General features: G+C 47.8%; 1 protein-coding gene across 6 annotated transcripts; it reads left to right on the top strand.

Annotated features, from left to right (window-relative positions):
- The first annotated feature begins 622 nt into the window (after window positions 1–622).
- Window positions 623–16,050, top strand: HYOU1 (hypoxia up-regulated 1). 6 transcript variants are annotated; one of them, XM_090266073.1, is made up of 26 exons: window positions 623–697; window positions 1,608–1,699; window positions 1,942–2,035; window positions 2,216–2,294; window positions 2,447–2,601; window positions 2,678–2,754; window positions 3,052–3,233; window positions 3,454–3,569; window positions 8,727–8,919; window positions 9,133–9,267; window positions 9,423–9,505; window positions 9,616–9,748; window positions 9,916–10,106; window positions 10,345–10,483; window positions 11,003–11,063; window positions 11,272–11,351; window positions 11,711–11,896; window positions 12,037–12,206; window positions 12,335–12,422; window positions 12,536–12,658; window positions 12,831–12,964; window positions 13,105–13,189; window positions 13,815–14,055; window positions 14,150–14,197; window positions 14,469–14,519; window positions 14,645–16,050. In XM_090266073.1, the coding sequence occupies exons 2-26, from the start codon at window positions 1,615–1,617 to the stop codon at window positions 14,704–14,706; spliced, it is 2,991 nt and encodes a 996-aa protein (XP_090122199.1). In that variant the 5' UTR covers window positions 623–697; window positions 1,608–1,614; the 3' UTR covers window positions 14,707–16,050. The 6 variants fall into 6 exon arrangements, with proteins under 6 accessions (XP_090122199.1, XP_090122198.1, XP_090122195.1 ...); XM_090266072.1 differs by having other exon boundaries at window positions 11,003–11,072; XM_090266069.1 differs by lacking the exon at window positions 623–697 and adding an exon at window positions 717–821 and having other exon boundaries at window positions 11,003–11,072.
- Window positions 16,051–18,050: the final 2,000 nt, after the last annotated feature.

Raw genomic sequence — 18,050 nt, 5'->3', positions numbered from 1 at the left:
TACGGCCTCACAAGTGTCTTGTGTGTAGCGCTCTGCAGTTTGGAATATTCTTTTTTACAAATGGAGCTTAGGCCAAATTCTGCCACTAATACAGGTGTTATCTCCACCGCACCAGTGAACATGTCTTTGTGCTTTGGAGTTGTTCCTCTCTTTTTTCCCCTCATTGGGGAAACAGGGGAGTCAGATGGATTAAGTCTGAAGCGCAGCCATTCCCTAATTTCTATCCAGAACCCAGGAGAATTCAATAACCAACCAGCAAACGAGTGCTTGGTGCAGTTAAGGAACAGATACCCGTCATTCCCACTCTTTGGCAGGGACTGCGCAGATGACCAAAATACGGCCCGCCAGTTCCAGGAACCCTCACTCCCTACCTCGCTAGTAAGGAATCCAGCGCCTCAGCCGGAAAGGTCCCGCGAGAGCACCGGGGCGGGCGCTCGGCCTGTGACGTAGCCCCGTTCTCCACCCGGGCTAGCAGTTTTCCCCCAATTAGTGGGCTTGCCCCTGGGCTGCAGCCGGCATCCACGTACGGGCAGCAGCCTGAGACGGAGGAGGGGCGGGTATAGGACGTGGCCCAATGGGAGCGCGCGCCTGGGCGACGGGGGCGGGGCTGGGTGCGCGGCGCTGGGCCTGGTAGCGGAGGCTCCAATGAGAGTGCGCCGCGTCCGGGGCAGGCTGGTTCGCGAGAAGCCGCTGAGAGGTTGGTAGCTAATGTAAGAGTTTGCAAACCGTGGGGAATCGTGAAGGGGCTGGGGCCGTGCTGCTGGCCTCGTGGTTACGCCCGCCACCGCGTTTGTCCCAGAGCTGGGGCCACAGGAGCAGAGGCAAGCGGTAGGGGCATTGGGGATGGCCATGGGGGCCGGCCATCCCTCCTAGAGGGAGGCAACGTGCCGGCTCTGGGATTTGGGTCGGTAGTGGGAGTGAGGGCCGCACGGACGCCGGGACTGTTGGCTCCCGGCAGCTTGGTCCCGGGGCGTCCCTACGCCGTAGAGGTGAGCCAGAATCTGTTTCCGAGAGTGGGAGCCCCTGCCTTTGTCAGGTGAGACTTAGGTGGATACCGGGCACTCCATGTTCGCCGGGCAAGGAACCTCAGGTTCCTGGCACAGCATCTGTGTAGGCAGCGCGGTTTCGGGGCACAACCCAAAGGGATGCCGAGGAGTAGACAGGCCCTTCTTCCATCCCAGCCTCCCCCAATGTCATAATCGCTCAGTTCCCTTCTAGGCCGGCCTGGCTTTCCTTGCCGGCAGGGGAGCTCCAGGTGTGGGAAGTCCCATGTGTGGGGAGGTGGTTGAACCCTGGGCGGGGATCCCTGGCCACAACCCAAGTATCTGACAGTAGAACCAGTGCGATGGTGCGGCAGTTGCTGCCTGTGCAGTAGAAAATGTCTGGTCCCCTTCTCCTGTCTTTGCTGTTTCACCTGGGCCTTTGTGTGGGCAGTTGCAGTGATGATTAGAGGTTTAAAGTCTAAAGGATGTGAGGAGGGGGTGTAGGCTGCTCTGCCTTGGGTGAGAATGGAGCAGGTATGAATCTTAAAGGTTCTATGTTTTGGAATGAAGTTCTGTCTCCTTCACTCAGGACATCCATTTACCAAGTGTTTTTCTCTTCCCTAGGGGCACAATGGCAGCCAGTGTCAGAAGGCAGAGGAGGCTAGCCTGTTGGACCTTAACGGCTGTGCTTTTGGGAGACTTGTTGGCACTGAGTGGTGTGTACCCCAGCAGAGGATGAAAGGGGGAATAAATAAGTAAATGAAGAATGATACATGGTGGGAAGGGGCAGTGAGGCTCTTAATTGGAAGCCTCTGGATTCTTGAGTTGCTGGACCCAAGCCTTTTTCTTTATGTCTTTTGCTATCTTACCTTCTCCTTGGAAAATGGTGTGCTTTGATTAGAGGAGCCTCAGGAAGTTGGGGAAGGAGAGCTAATTGGCAAATCTATTTCCCCTTCAGACATGCTGGCAGTTATGTCTGTGGACCTGGGCAGTGAGTCCATGAAAGTGGCCATCGTCAAACCTGGAGTGCCCATGGAAATTGTCTTGAACAAGTGAGGGCAGCTACAGTGCCAGGGGTGGGGAAAGAGGGAGTCTGGGCTCAAAGCTGCTGTGTGTTCTTGGAAGTGCCCACAACAGGCTTTGGTGTTTGGTTGATTGATTGTATGTGTGGTGTTGAGGCTCCTGGGTCCATACCCTGCTATGGGCACCTGAGCCCAATGTCTCTTCCTCAGGGAATCCAGGAGGAAAACCCCAGTGACTGTGACCCTAAAAGAAAATGAAAGATTCTTTGGAGACAGTGCAGCAAGCCTGGTGAGCTAGCAACCCACCCCCTTCCCAAAAGTGGTGAGCAGAGGAGAGGAGGTGACAGACCCATAGTCTGTTCCCTTATCAGTCTCTTATGTAAGGTAGGTGATGGTGGGTTTGGGAGCCTAATGCTCTGTTCCTTCTTTCCCTTCTCTTAGGCCATCAAAAGTCCAAAGGCTACTCTGCGTTACTTCCAGCAGCTCCTGGGGAAGCAGGAGGATAACCCCCATGTGGCCCTTTACAGAGACCGTTTCCCAGAGCATGAGTTAGGCTTTGACCCACAGAGGCAGACTGTGTACTTCCAAATCAACCCGTGAGTGCTCTGCTGGAGAAGCGTCCTTCATTTAATGCCTGGCTTTCCTTGCTTCTAACTACCTCCATTTCCCCAGGCAGCTGAAGTTCTCTCCTGAGGAGGTACTGGGCATGGTTCTCAATTACTCCCGTTCCCTGGCTGAAGATTTTGCAGGTGAGCAGCCAAGGTGGGGCCAGTGGTAGCCAGGTTCTCTAGGGTCTCAAATGGAGGCAATTTTGCCTCCAAGGGAACATTTGTCTGTGTCTCAAGACATTTTTGGTTGTCCCAGTTGGGGAGCTGCTATTGGCATATAGTGAACAGATGCCAGGGATGCTGCCAAACATCTGCAATGCACAGGTTTTCCGCCACAACAAAGAATTAACTGGCTCAAAATGTCAGTAGTGCCAAGACTGGAAAACGGTCATCTAAGATATGGAGTTGTTGGGAACCCTGTTCTGTTGCCCTCTGTAGAACAGCCCATCAAGGATGCAGTGATCACTGTGCCAGCCTTCTTCAATCAGGCTGAGCGCCGAGCTGTGCTACAGGCCGCTCGCATGGCTGGCCTCAAAGTGCTACAGCTCATCAATGACAACACTGCCGCTGCCCTCAGCTACGGTGTCTTCCGTCGGAAAGATATCAATACCACTGCCCAGGTGAGCCAGGGAGGAACTTTGACCAGACTTGCAGGGTGACTTGTTCTGAGGATGGACACCACTTAGCTCATTTTGCATCTTGTTGGCACAGATCGCCTCCTCTCAGCCTTTGTTGGAGCCATTGAGCTTTCAGTTGAGAGTTAGTGCAGCCCCTTGGAAGCAGGCAGGGAGCCTGGAATTGAATAAGGTTCCTATGACGATTAATTTGATGTCTCTACAGAATATTATGTTTTATGACATGGGCTCAGGCAGCACTGTGTGCACCATAGTGACCTACCAGGCAGTGAAGACTAAGGAGCTGGGGATGCAACCACAACTACAAATCCAGGGAGTAGGGTAAGTGGGGATTGGGAGGAAGGCTGTTTGCTTAGAGAGACCCTCAGTTGGCGGTGTCTTCTTAAAGGGGCAGCTGCTTCACTTTCCTGCATCATCAGTCATTGTAGGGCACTTCTGCCAAAAGCAAGGGGAAGGTGTGTGGAGAAGATAGTTAGGGAAGATTGAAAGGCTGGGAACCTACTGAACACCTAAGAAAATTCACAAGGCTATAGGCCACATATAGGATGTCAGATTCAATCTTTTATTCACTGTCTTGTCAATTCCAGTTTACTGAACTAACGTCACTGACATGGTCTTAGTTCTTGAACCCATCCTTTTCCATCCATCTCTTACCACTACCACCCTAGTTCAAGCTACAGTTACCTCTTACCTGTAGAATTTCAAAGATCTCCTGCTTCCGGTGTGGTCTCCCTCCAGTTCTTTCTCCACATTATACCCAGAGGATTCTTTTCAAAATGCCAACCTCATTATAAACAGTTTCTTTAAAAACAGTCCAGTGCTCTCCCTCCCAGGAGCACGCCTACACCTTTCTTCCCTCCCAGGAGTATATCTCCTAAGCTCCTAAACTCTTTAAGGGTCCCCACAACACTTGCAACCAGGGCAGCAATGGGCAGTGGCAGCTTGTCAGAGGCTAACCCACAGAACCTGTGTCCAAGGTCCCCTTTTTACTGACTTTTTAGTGAGCCAAAGCATCCCCACCTAGGCTCTCTCCTGTTCCTTCTTCTGTCCTAAGCCATTCCTTATTTTTTATTTTATTTTTTTATTTTTATTTATTTTTTATTTTTTTATATGTTTTATTGATTATGCTGTTAAGAATTGTCCCAATTTCATTTCCCTCTGCTCCCCTCCACCCAGTGACCCCCCCCTCCAGTTGTCCCCCCCGCCTTAGTCCATGCCCATTGGTTGTGCATAATAGTTCTTCTCAACATCTACCTGTCTACTCCACTCGCTCCTACTATGCTGCTTAATTCCTGCATCATCTCCCTCCCTTTTCCCCCTGCCCCCTCCCTGCTGACCTCCCCTGATAATGTTCCCATACCTATAATTCCTTTTCCCCTCTCGTTGCCTACTTAGTTTGCTTTTGTTTCGATTCCCTAGCTTTTGTTGTTGGTTGTTGTGATACAGTTTTCATTTTAATGTTCATAGTTTTGATTCTCTTTCTTCTAAACAAGTCCTTTTAACATCTCATATAACAGTGGTTTGGATCTAATGAACTCCTTCAGTTTTACTTTGTCCTGGAAGCACTTTCTCTGCCCTTCTATTCTGAATGCAGCTTCGCTGGTTAGAGTACTCGTGGCTGTAGGTTTTTGCTTTTCATTACTTTGAATATTTCTGGCCAGTCCCTTCTTGCCTGCAGAGTCTCCTTTGAGAAATCAGCTGACAGTCTAATTGGGACTGCTTTGTACATAATTCTCTTCTTCTCTCTTCCTGCTTTTAAGATTCTCTCTTTATTCTTAATTTTTGACATTTTGATTATAATGTGTCTTGGTGTGGTTCTCCCTGGGTCCAGTTTTTTTGGAACTCTGTGCTTCCTGGACTTGTAAGTCTGTTTTCTTCCCCAAGTTAGGGAAGTTCTGCTTCATTATTTTTTCACATAATTTTTCAATTTCTAGTTCTTCACTTTCTGGCAACCCTATAATTTGGATGTTGGCTCGCTTATAGCTGTCCCAAAGGTTTCTGAGCCTCTCCTCATTTTCCTCACTTTTTGTTTCCTCTTTCTGCACTGGTTGATTGTTCGTTCTTTCCCTATGTTCCGATTTGTTGATTTGAGCCCTGGTTTTCCTTCCCTCACCACTTGTTTCGTATATTTTCGTTCATTTCAGCAGGACTAGCTTTCATTCCTTCCCTGTCTTGAATAAGATCTGCTGGTAATTCTGTAAGCTGTCTTATAACTGTAGCTCTGAACTGAGCCTCAGAAAGATTATCTATCTGCTGGTCCAATAAGTCATGTATTTGCTACCTGGTCGGCTGCGTGATTGGGATCTCTATCATGATCCCTGCCATCCTGACAGGTTTGGTTACCTTTCCTTCTTGGAAGGGGGCTGTCACACCTACTATGCTATTGGGGGCAGAGCCTTGTGCAGTCGTCACTACCAGGCGACCCTTCTCACCACGCTGGCGCTTTGTGTGGGGGCGGGGGTCCAAGATGGATTCCTGCTGTTTACTCTCCACTGAGAGACCGGGAGCCTCCTCCCCCATCCCCACTCCCTCTGGGCCTCACAGTCCGAGGAAATGGGGGACTGCCTTCCCCAGCGTTGGAATTGCGAGCTGATGGGTTTGGTCTGCAGCTAGGGGTGCTCCCAGGCGCTTCTCGCCTCCCCTTAAATACAGGTGTCTGTGCTTACCGCAGTCCCGCCGCCCATCACTGTAGCTGCTGCCACCAGCACAGCTTGACCTCTCCGCCCCAGCTTCACCCCTTCTACCTGTCCGGAGGAGCACCACTTGTTTATAACTTCATACGTTGGACTTCCCTGTAGCTTTATTTTCTGGAACTTCTGGTTATTTCTGGTTTTGCAGTAGTTGTAATCTTTCTTAGTTGTGGAGGGAGACAGCGTGTCAGTCTAGGCCTCCATCTAGGCCGGAAGTCCTATTTTTATTAAGTATATTTTATTGATTATGTTGTTACAATATCGCAGTCTTTTCCCCTCTGCTCCCCTCTGCCCAGTACCCCCCTTCCCTCCAGCAAACCCCCTCACTTTAGTTTATGTCCATGGGTTGTACATATAAGTTCTTTGGCTTCACCCTTTCATATATTATTCATAGCATCCCTCTGTCTATTTTGTACCAACCAATTATGCTTCTTAATCCCTGCAACATTTTCCCATTTCTCCCCCTTTCCCCTCCCAGCTGAAAACTCTCTAAATGATCCCCATACCTATGATTCTGTTCTTTCTCTGGTTTGCTTAGTTGGATTTTGTTTTTATTTTTTAGGTTCAGTTGTTGATAGTTGTGAGTTTGTTGTTGTAATGTTCATAATTTTGATCTTCTTTTTCTTAAATAAGTCCCTTTAACATTTCATATAATAATAGTTTGGTGATGATGAGTTCCTTAAGCTCTACCTTGTCTGGGAAGCACTGTATCTTCCCTTCCATTCTAAGTGATAGCTTTGCTGGATAGGGAAATCTTGGTTTAAGTCCTTACATTTCATCACCTTGAATACTTCTTGCCAGTCCCTTCTTGCCTGGAAAGTTTCTTTTCAGAATCAGCTGAAAGTCTTATAGGCACCCCTTTGCTGGTAACCCTCTGCTTATCTCTTGCTACTTTTAAGATTCTCTCTTTATCTTTAACCTTTGGCATTTTAATTATGATGTGTCTTGGTGTGGTCCTCTTTGGGTCTAGCTTGTTTGGGACTCTCTGTGCTTCCTGGACTTGTATGTCTATTTTGTTCACCAAATTTGGGGAGTTTTCCTTCATTTCCTCACATAAGTTTTCAATTTCTTGCTCTTCCTTTTCTCCTTCTGGCACCCCTATGATTCGGATGTTGGCACATTTAAAGTTGTCCCAGAGGTCCCTAAGACTCTCCTCATTTTTTTCAATTCTTGTTTCCTCATTTTGTACTAGTTGACTTCTTTTCTTCCTTATCTTCAAAATCATTGATTTGAACCCCAGTTTCCTTCCTTTCACCACTGGTTTTGTGTGGATTTTCCTTCATTTCATTTTGCATAGCCTTTACTTTTTCCCTTATGCGTTTGCCGTATTCAAGCATATCTGTCAAGCCAGTGAGCATCTTTGTCACCAGTGTTTTGAACTCTGTGTCTGTTAGGTTGGCTTTCTCTTTGTCACTTGGTTCTCCCACTGGAACCTTGATCCAGTCCCTCTTTTGGGCCATACTTTTCTGTCTCCTCAACTTGACAGGCACCTGTGTTTGTTTGCCTCTGTGTTAGTTAGAGATGTCACACCTGTTATGTTGTAAGGGGCAGAGCCTTAGGTATTCAGTCAGTAAGGGCAACCTGTTTCGCCACATTGTGGCGCTGTATGTGGGGAATGGGTTTGAGAGGGAACAATGCTGCTTGCTCAGCACTCGCCCCCTTTCCAGGAACTTCTCCCACTTCCGTATGGGACTGGCGCTTCTCTAGCTGTTGCTCTGGCCGTCGTTCCCAGAGTGTGTGGGTCTGCAGACGTTCTAGCACCATGGAGGCCCTTTAAACAAGTGGACTCAGCTGCAAGACCAGCAGTTTCTTCCTCCTCCCCAACCCCCACTGGTTTGCACAGTCAAAAGCAATGAGGCTTTATTTTCCTGCTGGGCCCAAGAGCTGTGTGGTCTGGTCTGGTCTGGTGCTGGGAGCGCTCCCCAGGTGTCCCTCCTGACTTTTTAAAATGTGTGACTAAGCTTTCTGCCAGCGTGCTGCTGCTGCCATCACCACACCACCTCCTCTCTGCTCCAGCTTCGCCCCTCCTTCCTGTCTGGATGAGTATTTTTATCTTAGTTTGTTAGACTTCCATGCAGCTCGATTTTCTGGAACTTCTGGTTGTCTCTAGTTTCGAGGTAGTTGTATTCCTTCTAAGTTGTGGAGGGAGATGCAGCGTGTCTGTCTAGGCCTCCATCTTGGCCAGAAGTCGCCCTTCCTTATTTCACTGTCCCTTTTCCAAATAAATAAATAAATACCCTTCAGTGGCCTATAAGACTGCCTGTGTGCTTGTCTCTAGCTCTGAGCCTTTTGCTCTTTGAGCTTCAGCCATACTTGCCCTCATTTGTAATTTACCATGCTTTCTTTCACCTCAGGATTTTTACACATACTGTTTTCTGTGTCTGGAATGCTTTTTCCTCTTCACCTAGGTAACTCCAACTCATCCTTCAGGTTTCAGCTTAAGCATCACTTCTTCACTGAACTTTCCCTGACATCTCTAAATAGCTGAGATTTTTCATGTATAGGTTTTAACAGCATTGTCTGCCTTTCCTTTATAACACATGTAGTGGTTAAAATTTCATGTTTATACAATTATTTGATTGCTAGATTGTAAACTCCTTGACAACAGAAACCTTGTCTCTTTTTCTTCTCACAATTGCGTCTTCAGAAACAAATAATATAGTTAATTCCCAGTAATTACAGTTGAATGGATGGGTGGATGAATTGTCTCTGAGGTGTCACCATGTGAGATGAGATGAAGGGGCCCCATGTGTTCCTTACACTTTTCCCTGTTACCTTTCCTGAACAGGTTTGACCGTACCCTGGGAGGCCTGGAGATGGAGCTTCGACTGCGTGAGCACCTGGCCAGGCTTTTCAATGAACAGCGCAGGGGCCAGAGAGTGAAGGACGTGAGGGAGAACCCCCGTGCCATGGCCAAGCTGCTACGTGAGGCTAATCGACTCAAAACTGTTCTGAGTGCCAATGCTGACCACGTGGCACAGGTGCCCACATGTCGCTGGTTGAGGGCAATATTTCTCAACCTGAGGGTGGAGGACCCCATTATCCTGAACTAGGCTACTTGTGCCTGGTGTGGCCCATCCCTTCTTCCTCTGTCTCCTGCCATACTTTTGAAGTCCTGTTCCCTTGGTTTCTGGCCTGCCCTTCCAGGAAGCGGGGTCTGGGTGAGAACTCTGACACTTCTTATCCTACCCCAGATTGAAGGCCTCTTGGATGATGTGGACTTTAAGGCAAAAGTGACTCGAACGGAGTTTGAAGAGCTGTGTGCAGACTTATTTGAGCGGGTGCCTGGGCCTGTGCAGCAGGCCCTCCAGAGTGCCAAAATGAATTTGGTGAGCAATAGTCAGAGGTGGGCCTGGGGTGGAGACAGGTAGGATAGAAAGTGATTAGGTGGTAGGAGGGAGCAGGAACGTTAAAGGAAGGGGCAGTGCTGAGAAGTGGGGTCAGTTACATGCTGTTCCATCTCACATTCTTTCTCCCTCTGCAGGATGAGATTGAGCAGGTGATTCTGGTGGGTGGGGCCACTCGGGTCCCCAAAGTTCAGGAGGTGCTGCTGAAGGCTGTGGGCAAGTGAGTGTGGTGGCTAGGACTCCAGGGTTGAGTGACTGGAAGGTTGAGGGGAGGGAGGCCAGGCTGGGAACTACAGAGTAGTCAGTGCTGAAGCTTGGGACTTTTAACAGGGAGGAGCTGGGGAAGAACATCAATGCAGACGAAGCAGCTGCTATGGGGGCTGTATACCAGGCAGCTGCACTCAGCAAAGCCTTCAAGGTGAAGCCTTTTATAGTCCGAGATGCAGTGATCTACCCCATCCTGGTAAGTTAGCCTGTCTGATATGCTCCCTTTACCTCTTCAAGTGTGATCTCCCCTTCTGTCTGCTTTAGTCTGTCTCTTTATCTTTCTGCCAATTGATGTTACTCACCCACCCTTACCCTAGAGCCTGCTCTGGTTCTCCAGTGTGCCTCCTTTGCCTTGCTGTGTAGGTTGAGTTCACAAGGGAGGTAGAGGAGGAGGAGCCTGGGGTTCGCAGCCTGAAGCACAATAAGCGTGTTCTCTTTTCTCGGATGGGGCCCTACCCTCAGCGCAAAGTTATTACCTTTAACCGCTACAGCCGTGATTTCAACTTCCACATCAACTATGGTGACCTGGGCTTCCTGGGGCCTGAGGAGCTTCGGTGAGGGGGGCAGCAAGGTGGAGTTCCAGGGAGGGAGAACTTGGGGCCTATGGGGCTATCCCAAGGGAAATGGTGTGTGGGGTTGGGGTTGGGGTAAGCATCTTCTCTAGAGGGTGTTGCCCTCCTCCTAAGGATGTCCTGAGGGAGGGCCTTAAGACCTCATGCCGGAAAGCTGTATAGTCAAGAGCTGGAGGCAGACTTGGTGGGTTCCTCTGAACTGTTCTTTTCTCCCAACCAGGGTATTTGGCTCCCAGAATCTGACCACAGTGAAACTAAAAGGTGTGGGTGAGAGCTTCAAGAAGTATCCCAACTACGAGTCCAAGGGCATCAAGGCTCACTTCAACCTGGACGAGAGTGGTGTGCTCAGCTTAGACAGAGTGAGCACAGAGGGAGATCCTGTGTACAGGGCAATGGCTCAGACCCCGTCACCCTTTTCCAGACATGAGAAATGAAAAGGGTTTTGGGGTGGGATAAATCTTGGCTCTAAATGAAGTTAACCAAGGATTTGGCATGGGTCTTCTTATAGCCTGTAAATGCTCATGGACGTTGTAAATTTCAGGATCTATACAATGGCTGAGGAACACATTTTGAAGAACAATTCTGAGGGTTAATATCTTTCAGAGCACGGTGTGGAAATAATGGCCAATCCCGTTGTTGAGTAAAGAAGTGCAGGGCTCTGGGGCAAAAAAGGAGTTGTGATCCTGCCCTCAGAGGGCTCATAATCAAAGGGGGAGGGTGACTTGATCCAAGAGGTTTTAGAAGAAGGCAGGTGAGAGAATAAGCCAGCACAGCTGGGAGTCATGTGGACGTGCATAAGCAGACTCCACCATGGCTGGAGGTTTGTGGCAGGAAGGTGAGTTTACATGTACATTTCTTTACCTTGAGTCTGTTTTCAGGTAGAGTCTGTGTTTGAGACACTGGTGGAGGACAGCCCAGAGGAAGAATCAACTCTGACCAGTAAGATGGGTGTGTGTGTGTGTGTGTGTATGTGTTTGTATGTGTATGTGTGAGAGAGAGAGAGAGAGAGAGAGAGAGAGAGAGAGAGAGAGAGAGAGAGAGAGAATATACTTGTATGCATATTGACGTGAGCAGGCCTTCCCTCTGAGTTAGGAGGTAGAGTCACTTCTGTGGTCCCCTTTGAGTCTTTGGGCTTTCTTACCCCTAGAACTTGGCAACACCATTTCTAGCCTGTTTGGAGGTGGCACCACACCAGATACCAAAGAGAATGGTACCAACAACATTCAGGTGAGCTCAGAATGCAGCCAGGAGAGCCTGGAAGATGGTATGTGGGGCCAGAGAGTTGGGGTGGGTATCCCAGCTGCCTAAGATTTAATAGATCTTCTCAGTCCATGATGAGTAACCACACCCTCCTCTGCGCTTGCAACTGTTCCTGTGCTCAAGGTCCAAGGCCCATTTCCCTTATCTCCAGACCCTTTTTTGTCTAACTAGACTGCTGCAGTCCAAACAACCCAATGCCCATTTCTGTATAGTTGCCTTCTGTCTTCTATAGTTGCCTCCAAGCTGTTAGCTCCTTCAAAGCAGAGCCGCTGGACCTGGTCTTGGTTCTGATTGTCCCCTGTGATGTGTCTGTGATTGTGTCCCAGGAGGAAGAGGAAAGCCTTACTGAGGGGAGCAAGGATGCGGCTGGAGAACAAGTGGAACTCAAGGAGGAAGCCGAGGCCCCAGTAGAGGACACCTCTCAGCCCCCACCCCTTGAGTCTAAGGGGGATGTAGCCCCTGAGGGAGAAAAGACCATAAACAAAGAAAATGGGGGAAAGTCTGAGGCCCAGGTAAGCTACAGGCAAAATAAGGCCAGGCTGGACACAGGCTAAAGGAGCAGATGCCTTCCTTGTTTCTCAACCCCTTGAGCCCTGCCTATGGGTAATAGAAGGACCTAAGCTTTTCCTGACACCCTCATTTCTCCCCACAGAAGCCAAGTGACAAGAGGGAGGCAGGGTCTGAGGGTGGGTCTCCAGCCCCAGAAGAAAAGAAGCAGAAACCTTCTCGGAAGCAGAGAATGGTAGAGGAGATTGGGGTGGAGCTAGTAGTTCTGGACCTACCTGACTTGTCTGAGGATGAGCTGGCCCATTCAGCACAGAAGTGAGTAAAGACTGTGAGTGTATTTGTGGGTATAGGTGTGTATATGTGGAGGGTGGGTAGAATGTGCAGTGGTGCCTCTGACTGTGCACTCCCTCTCCCTCATGCCTGTCTCTCCTTTTGTCGCATAGACTTCATGACTTGACAGTCCGAGACCTAGAGAAGCAGGAACGGGAGAAAGCTGCCAATAGCTTGGAAGCTTTCATCTTTGAGACCCAGGTTGTTAGGATGGGAGGCACACTTGCCCTGGGACCTGTGTCTGGGGAGGGTTTGACTCTGAGCCTTGCCCTCAGGGGCTCGCTGCATGCTTGTGCTCGCATATACCTCCCTAGGACAAGCTATATCAGCCCGAGTACCAGGAAGTTTCCACTGAGGAACAGCGTGAAGAGATCTCTGGGAGACTCAGCGCTGCTTCCACTTGGCTGGAGGATGAAGGCTTTGGGGCCACTACAGGGGTGAGGGGTCTCCCAGTATATGATGGGTGGGATGGGAGCTCTCTCCTTTTAGGATCAGAGAAGGTAAGAAGAGCTGGGGTGTGAGGCCCTAAAGAAGGCTGCAGGCCTGGCTCCAGGGCTATCCTTGTTATCCTTTCAACTCCTGTACCTGTTGCTATCCCACATCCATCAGATGTTGAAGGAGAAGTTGGCTGAGCTGAGGAAATTGTGCCAAGGGTTGTTTTTTCGGGTGGAAGAGCGTAAGAAGTGGCCTGAACGGTTGTCTGCCCTTGATAATCTCCTCAACCATTCCAGCATGTTCCTCAAGTGAGCAGTCCCTTACCCTTTCTTCCTTATTCACTCTTGTCAAGCTCACCAACTCTTGTTCCCGTCAGCTTCCCATTCCCCATACCTATACCCCAGGCCCCACTTCCTCCTGAGCTGATTTTCTCCCCTCTGGTTTCCAGGGGTGCTCGGCTTATCCCAGAAATGGACCAGATCTTCACTGAGGTGGAGATGACAACATTAGAGAAAGTCATCAATGAGACCTGGGTAATCCCTGTGTAAATACTTAACTGGATACATACCTGGCAAAGTGTGCCATCTTAGGCAGCATGGGAGATGCGGAGAAATGGAGACTCAGCGGACCTCTGCCTCCTGGCTTAGCAGCTAATCAGGAAGGCAAAAGATGTTTGTATTTGAGGCCATGTCTGATTAGTCCCAAACAAGGGTCAGAGCCATGGGCAGTCTAACATCCCTGTGAGGTTAGAGTAGGTGCCTTGAGGAGCTGGAATGTGAACTGGACTCTGGCCCAGGGTTTTGGTAGAGGAGAATGATTTGTCATGTGAAGTGGAAACTGTTTTGGATGTGTGGGAACATTTTTGAACCAGAGCTCAGAAATGGAGAGACAAGAAGGAATGATCAGGAGGTTCAGCTGTATTTAGTCCAAAATAATAGAATGTAATCCAGAAATGTAGTTTGAGGCTCTCTTGTGGAAAGCCTTGAATACCATTCTGAGGAGTTTGCTCGCCCTTGTGGGGCTTGATGACCAGAGGTGGCGGAGCGATTTGAGGTCCGAGGGAAGAGCCTGAGGTCAGCTGCAGGTGTATTTCCTCTGGGACAGAGATGTCTGCTATCTCCATTGTTAGCACTAAGCCTGTGCTGGCCTTACCCACAGGCCTGGAAGAATGCAACGATGGCTGAGCAGGCCAAACTTCCCGCCACAGAGAAGCCAGTGTTGCTTTCAAAAGACATTGAGACCAAGATGATGGCTCTGGACCGTGAAGTGCAGTATCTGCTAAATAAGGCCAAGTTTACCAAGCCCCGGCCCAGGCCCAAGGACAAGAATGAAACCCGCGCAGAACCTCCACTCAATGTCAGCGCCAGTGACCATGGAGAGAAGGTCATCCGTCCACCAGGTGAGGGCAGGGTGCTTAGCTCCAGGCGCTACTAAGCAGGAAGAAGGCCTCCTTTCCCTTTTGGGACTACATTTTGCTCCTGGTTTCCCTCTAGGCCAGACTGAAGATGCAAAGCCCATTTCAGAACCTGAGAAAGAGACTCGTGAGTTGGGGAAACTGGGAATATGGACATCTCTTAGCCTAGGGGTTGGCAAACTGGCAGGCACAGTCTGTTTTTGGACAGCCCATGAGCTATGAATGATCTTTATATTTTGGAGGTTATTTAAAAGAAAAAACGAATATGCAGAGAGTGAGTATAACCCACAAATCCTAAAATATTTATTCTCTGGCTCCTTGCAGAAAGAGTTTGCCAATCCCTCCATTAGTCCCTTATTCTCTTCTGCAGACACTAAACTATTCCTTCCCAAAAGCAGGATCTGGATCAGCAGATGCCGAACGTCTGGAGTTAGAAGATCCTGGAACAGGTGAGGATGGAGCTATGGATATGATGGGAAGCCTGGTAGGGTCTGGGGGGATGTCTGCACAGAACTGGGGCAAGTTATCTCCATTTTACCTGCTATCATTCCTTTGTCTCCCCAACTCTCAACAGAGTCTGAACAGAAGGAGCATCCAACAGGACAAAAGCAAGCTTTGAAGAATGATGAACTATAACCCCTGCCTTCCCCCATTTCTTCCCACCCCCTTCTCCTACCACCTCTATTTATTAAACATCAAGGGTTGGGGGGAGGGGTTAATACTGTGCTCAGAGGCTTAAGTTCCTTTTCTCTCACATGTGATTGGATGTGTGGATAAGGAGAAAGAAGGGACAGCTTGCCAGTTTCTTCCAGAGTAGTTCTGTGGTTAAAATTGAAATTGTTCTGTTCCCCCATCCCATCCCGTGGTTCTGTACCTATCCAGGCTGCAAAGTGGGAAAAATCACTATTAGATCTTAATTCTTTATGGATAGGTGAGAGTATGTCTGTCAGTGATTGGCAGACCTGGTAATGGAAACGATGTCCTCTTGTTATTAGTCTTCGGTCTTCTCTGGTCATCCTCCTTTCCTCTTCCACATGAAGTCAGTGTCACACAGGAGCCAGTGTCTACAGGGCCTTAGTTACCAGGTTTGATTTCTGAGTGCCTATTTATGCTCTTTTCTCCTCCAAGTTCTTCTCTTTCCCTAAAACCTGCATCCTTATTGACTTCTTCCTATGGGTTTCCTTGGCTTGCTATTGCAAGGTAGGCAGCCTCTTGATGAAAGCAATTCCATCTGGACTGGCTGAAGTAAATCTTAAGTTGATTCACACCCACACACACAATGCCTAGTGGCCAGAGTAGACTGAGAAAGTGAATGGAATCCAGCTGCCTGTCTAGGAGTGTGCTGTGTGGCTCTTGGCCCAGGAAATGCCATGTGGTGTGGATGGCATGGGGTGCCAGCATCCTGCTAGCGCTATCAAAATCTGCACCTTTGCATTAGCCTAGTACTACATGTCCCTGTGACTGTACCTGCCCTCTTTCTCTCCCGCTGCTTTGTCCTCCCAGATATCCTTTCCCTCACTCCCTGACCCCTTGGGCTGACCAAAGTGTGCTTTCTACTGTGAGCCCCTAACCCAGGACCATTGGAGAAGAACATGGTGTGAATGTAAAAATGCCAGTTCACTTCTTTGAGGCAGGCCTTAAGGTTGAAGGAAGAGGCTGACTTTCTTTTGTGCATTGCTCTGTTAGGAAGGGGCCCTTTACCCACTCTGCTGATGTTGGGGGGACTGTCCTCTAATATTGTATTGCAGGAGCCATGGCTACCACCCCATTTCCTAGCACAAGGAGAAGCCTGTTTGTGTCTGTTTTTTTCTTTTCTGTTCCTTTTCTTTTTGCCACATTGGCAGAAGTGAGACCTAAGGGTCCCCGTCCTGGCCTGTATGTTTGAGATCTTTGAAAAGCAATTGAGGCTGGTTGGGCAGATTTGAGTCAAATTGTACTTTGCTCCATTGTTAATTGAGAAACTGTTTCAATAAAATTATTTTCTACATTTTTTGTGCTGTGGTTTTTAAAACTTTTATTTCCTGAATATAAATAATGGATCTTTCTTGTAGGAAATTTAGAAGATAGAAGTTTGAATAATAAATTTAATGACCTATAATTTTATCACCAAAACATTATTAACATTTTGGACTTAGTTAAGATTATATATGTAAGTTTTGTAGCAAAGACAATTGTGGTTTTATTTTTATCCTGACATTACTTGGACCCCTATTTTATTTTTAGGTAAATTCCATTTTTAAGATAACCCATTTTACAAATAAAAATAGATGATTCCTAGAGGTTCAGTAGTTGTCCAAGGAATTAGAGGTGTTAAGTGCCTCAGCTAGGTTTGAACTTAATTCTGAGCCATTAGCTGTTATTACTCTGACACAAGGATGTGTGGCTAGAGGTTCACCATTCACAACAATTTGGATTGTCCATCAGTTGTGATGGAGCCATATTTTACCCAAGTAACATCACTAGTCATTAATCATTTCCATATCTAAGCAGTTGAATAATGACTATGAAGGTTACTTTCTCTAAAGGTTGAACAAGTCAAACCTGGCCAAGTAGCTCAGTAGATTAGATCCTCGTCCCAACTCAATAAGGTTTAGAGTTTGAGCCCCCCGCCCTCAGTTGTGGCAGATAGAAGAATCAACCAATGAATGCATAAATAAGTGGAACAACAAATTGATGTTCCTCTAAAATCAATAACTTTTTAAAAAATTGGTGAACAGGTCAGACAACTTTTGAACCTGGAAGTTTGTTTTTTTTTAAATAGACTAAATTTTAGAGCAATTTTGGGTTCACAGCTAAGTTGTGCAGCCCACACAGCAATATTTTTGCCTATATATCACCTAGGGCAAGGGATATAAAAAGAATAAACAAATTGCACTACATCAAATTAAAAAGCTGCATGACTAAAGAAAATATTAGCAAAGTGAAAAGGGAACCAAACATGGGAAAATATATTTGTCAATAATATCTCAGACAAGGGTTTGATCTCCAAAGTATATGAAGAACTCATAAAACTCAACACCAGGAAGACATAATCCAATTAAAAAGTGGGCAAAGGACCTGAACAGATACTTCTCCAAGGAGGACATACAGAGGATCCATAGGCATATGAAAGAATGCTCAATGTTAACTAGCCATCGAGAGATGCACATTAAAACCACAATGAGATACCTCCTCATACTGGTCAGAATGGCCATCATTGACAAATCAACAAGTGCTGACGAGGATGTGGAGAAAAGGGAACCCTAGTGCATTATTGGTGGGAATGGAGACTAGTGCAGCCACTGTGGAAAACAGTATGGAATTTCCTCAAAAAACTAAAAATGGAACTGCCTTTTGATCCAGCAATTCCACTGCTGGGATTATACCCTAAGAATCCCGAAACACCAATTCAAAAGAACCTCCTATGTTCATAGCAGCACTATTTACAATAGCCAAGTGCTGGAAACAGCCTAAGTACCTATCAGTAAATGAGTAGATAAAAAAACTGTTGTACATTTACACAATGGAATATTACACAGAAGAAAGAAAGAACTACCTCTTGTGACAGCATGGATGGAACTGGAGAGTATTATGCTAAGTGAAATTAGCCAGGCAGCGAAAGACAAATACCATATGATTTCATTTATAACGAGGAAGCCACTGTATGAAACAAATGAGCAAAATAGAACCAGAGGTATGGAAACAGGGAACAGACTGACAGTGACCAGAGGTGAGCGGGAAGGCGGATAACAGGAAAAGAAAGGGAAGAGTCTAGTCAAGGAAGAAGTATAAAGGACCCATGGACAGGACCAACAGGGCAGGGATTGATTGTGGGAGTGGTGGGGTGGGGAGGGCGGGCAGTGGAGAGCATCAGGGGAGAAATTGGGACAACTGTAATTGAACAACAATTTTTTTTAATAGCATATACAGTGCAAAAGTAGGTTTGCAGCCCTGGCTGATGTGGCTCAGTGGACTGAGTGCTGGCCTGCAAACAAAGGGGC

Source organism: Furipterus horrens, unplaced genomic scaffold, assembly GCF_987537825.1.
Source record: "Furipterus horrens unplaced genomic scaffold, mFurHor1.1.pri manual_scaffold_2, whole genome shotgun sequence".
Lineage (NCBI taxonomy): Eukaryota > Metazoa > Chordata > Mammalia > Chiroptera > Furipteridae > Furipterus > Furipterus horrens.
This window is presented reverse-complemented; position numbering and strand designations above follow the sequence as displayed.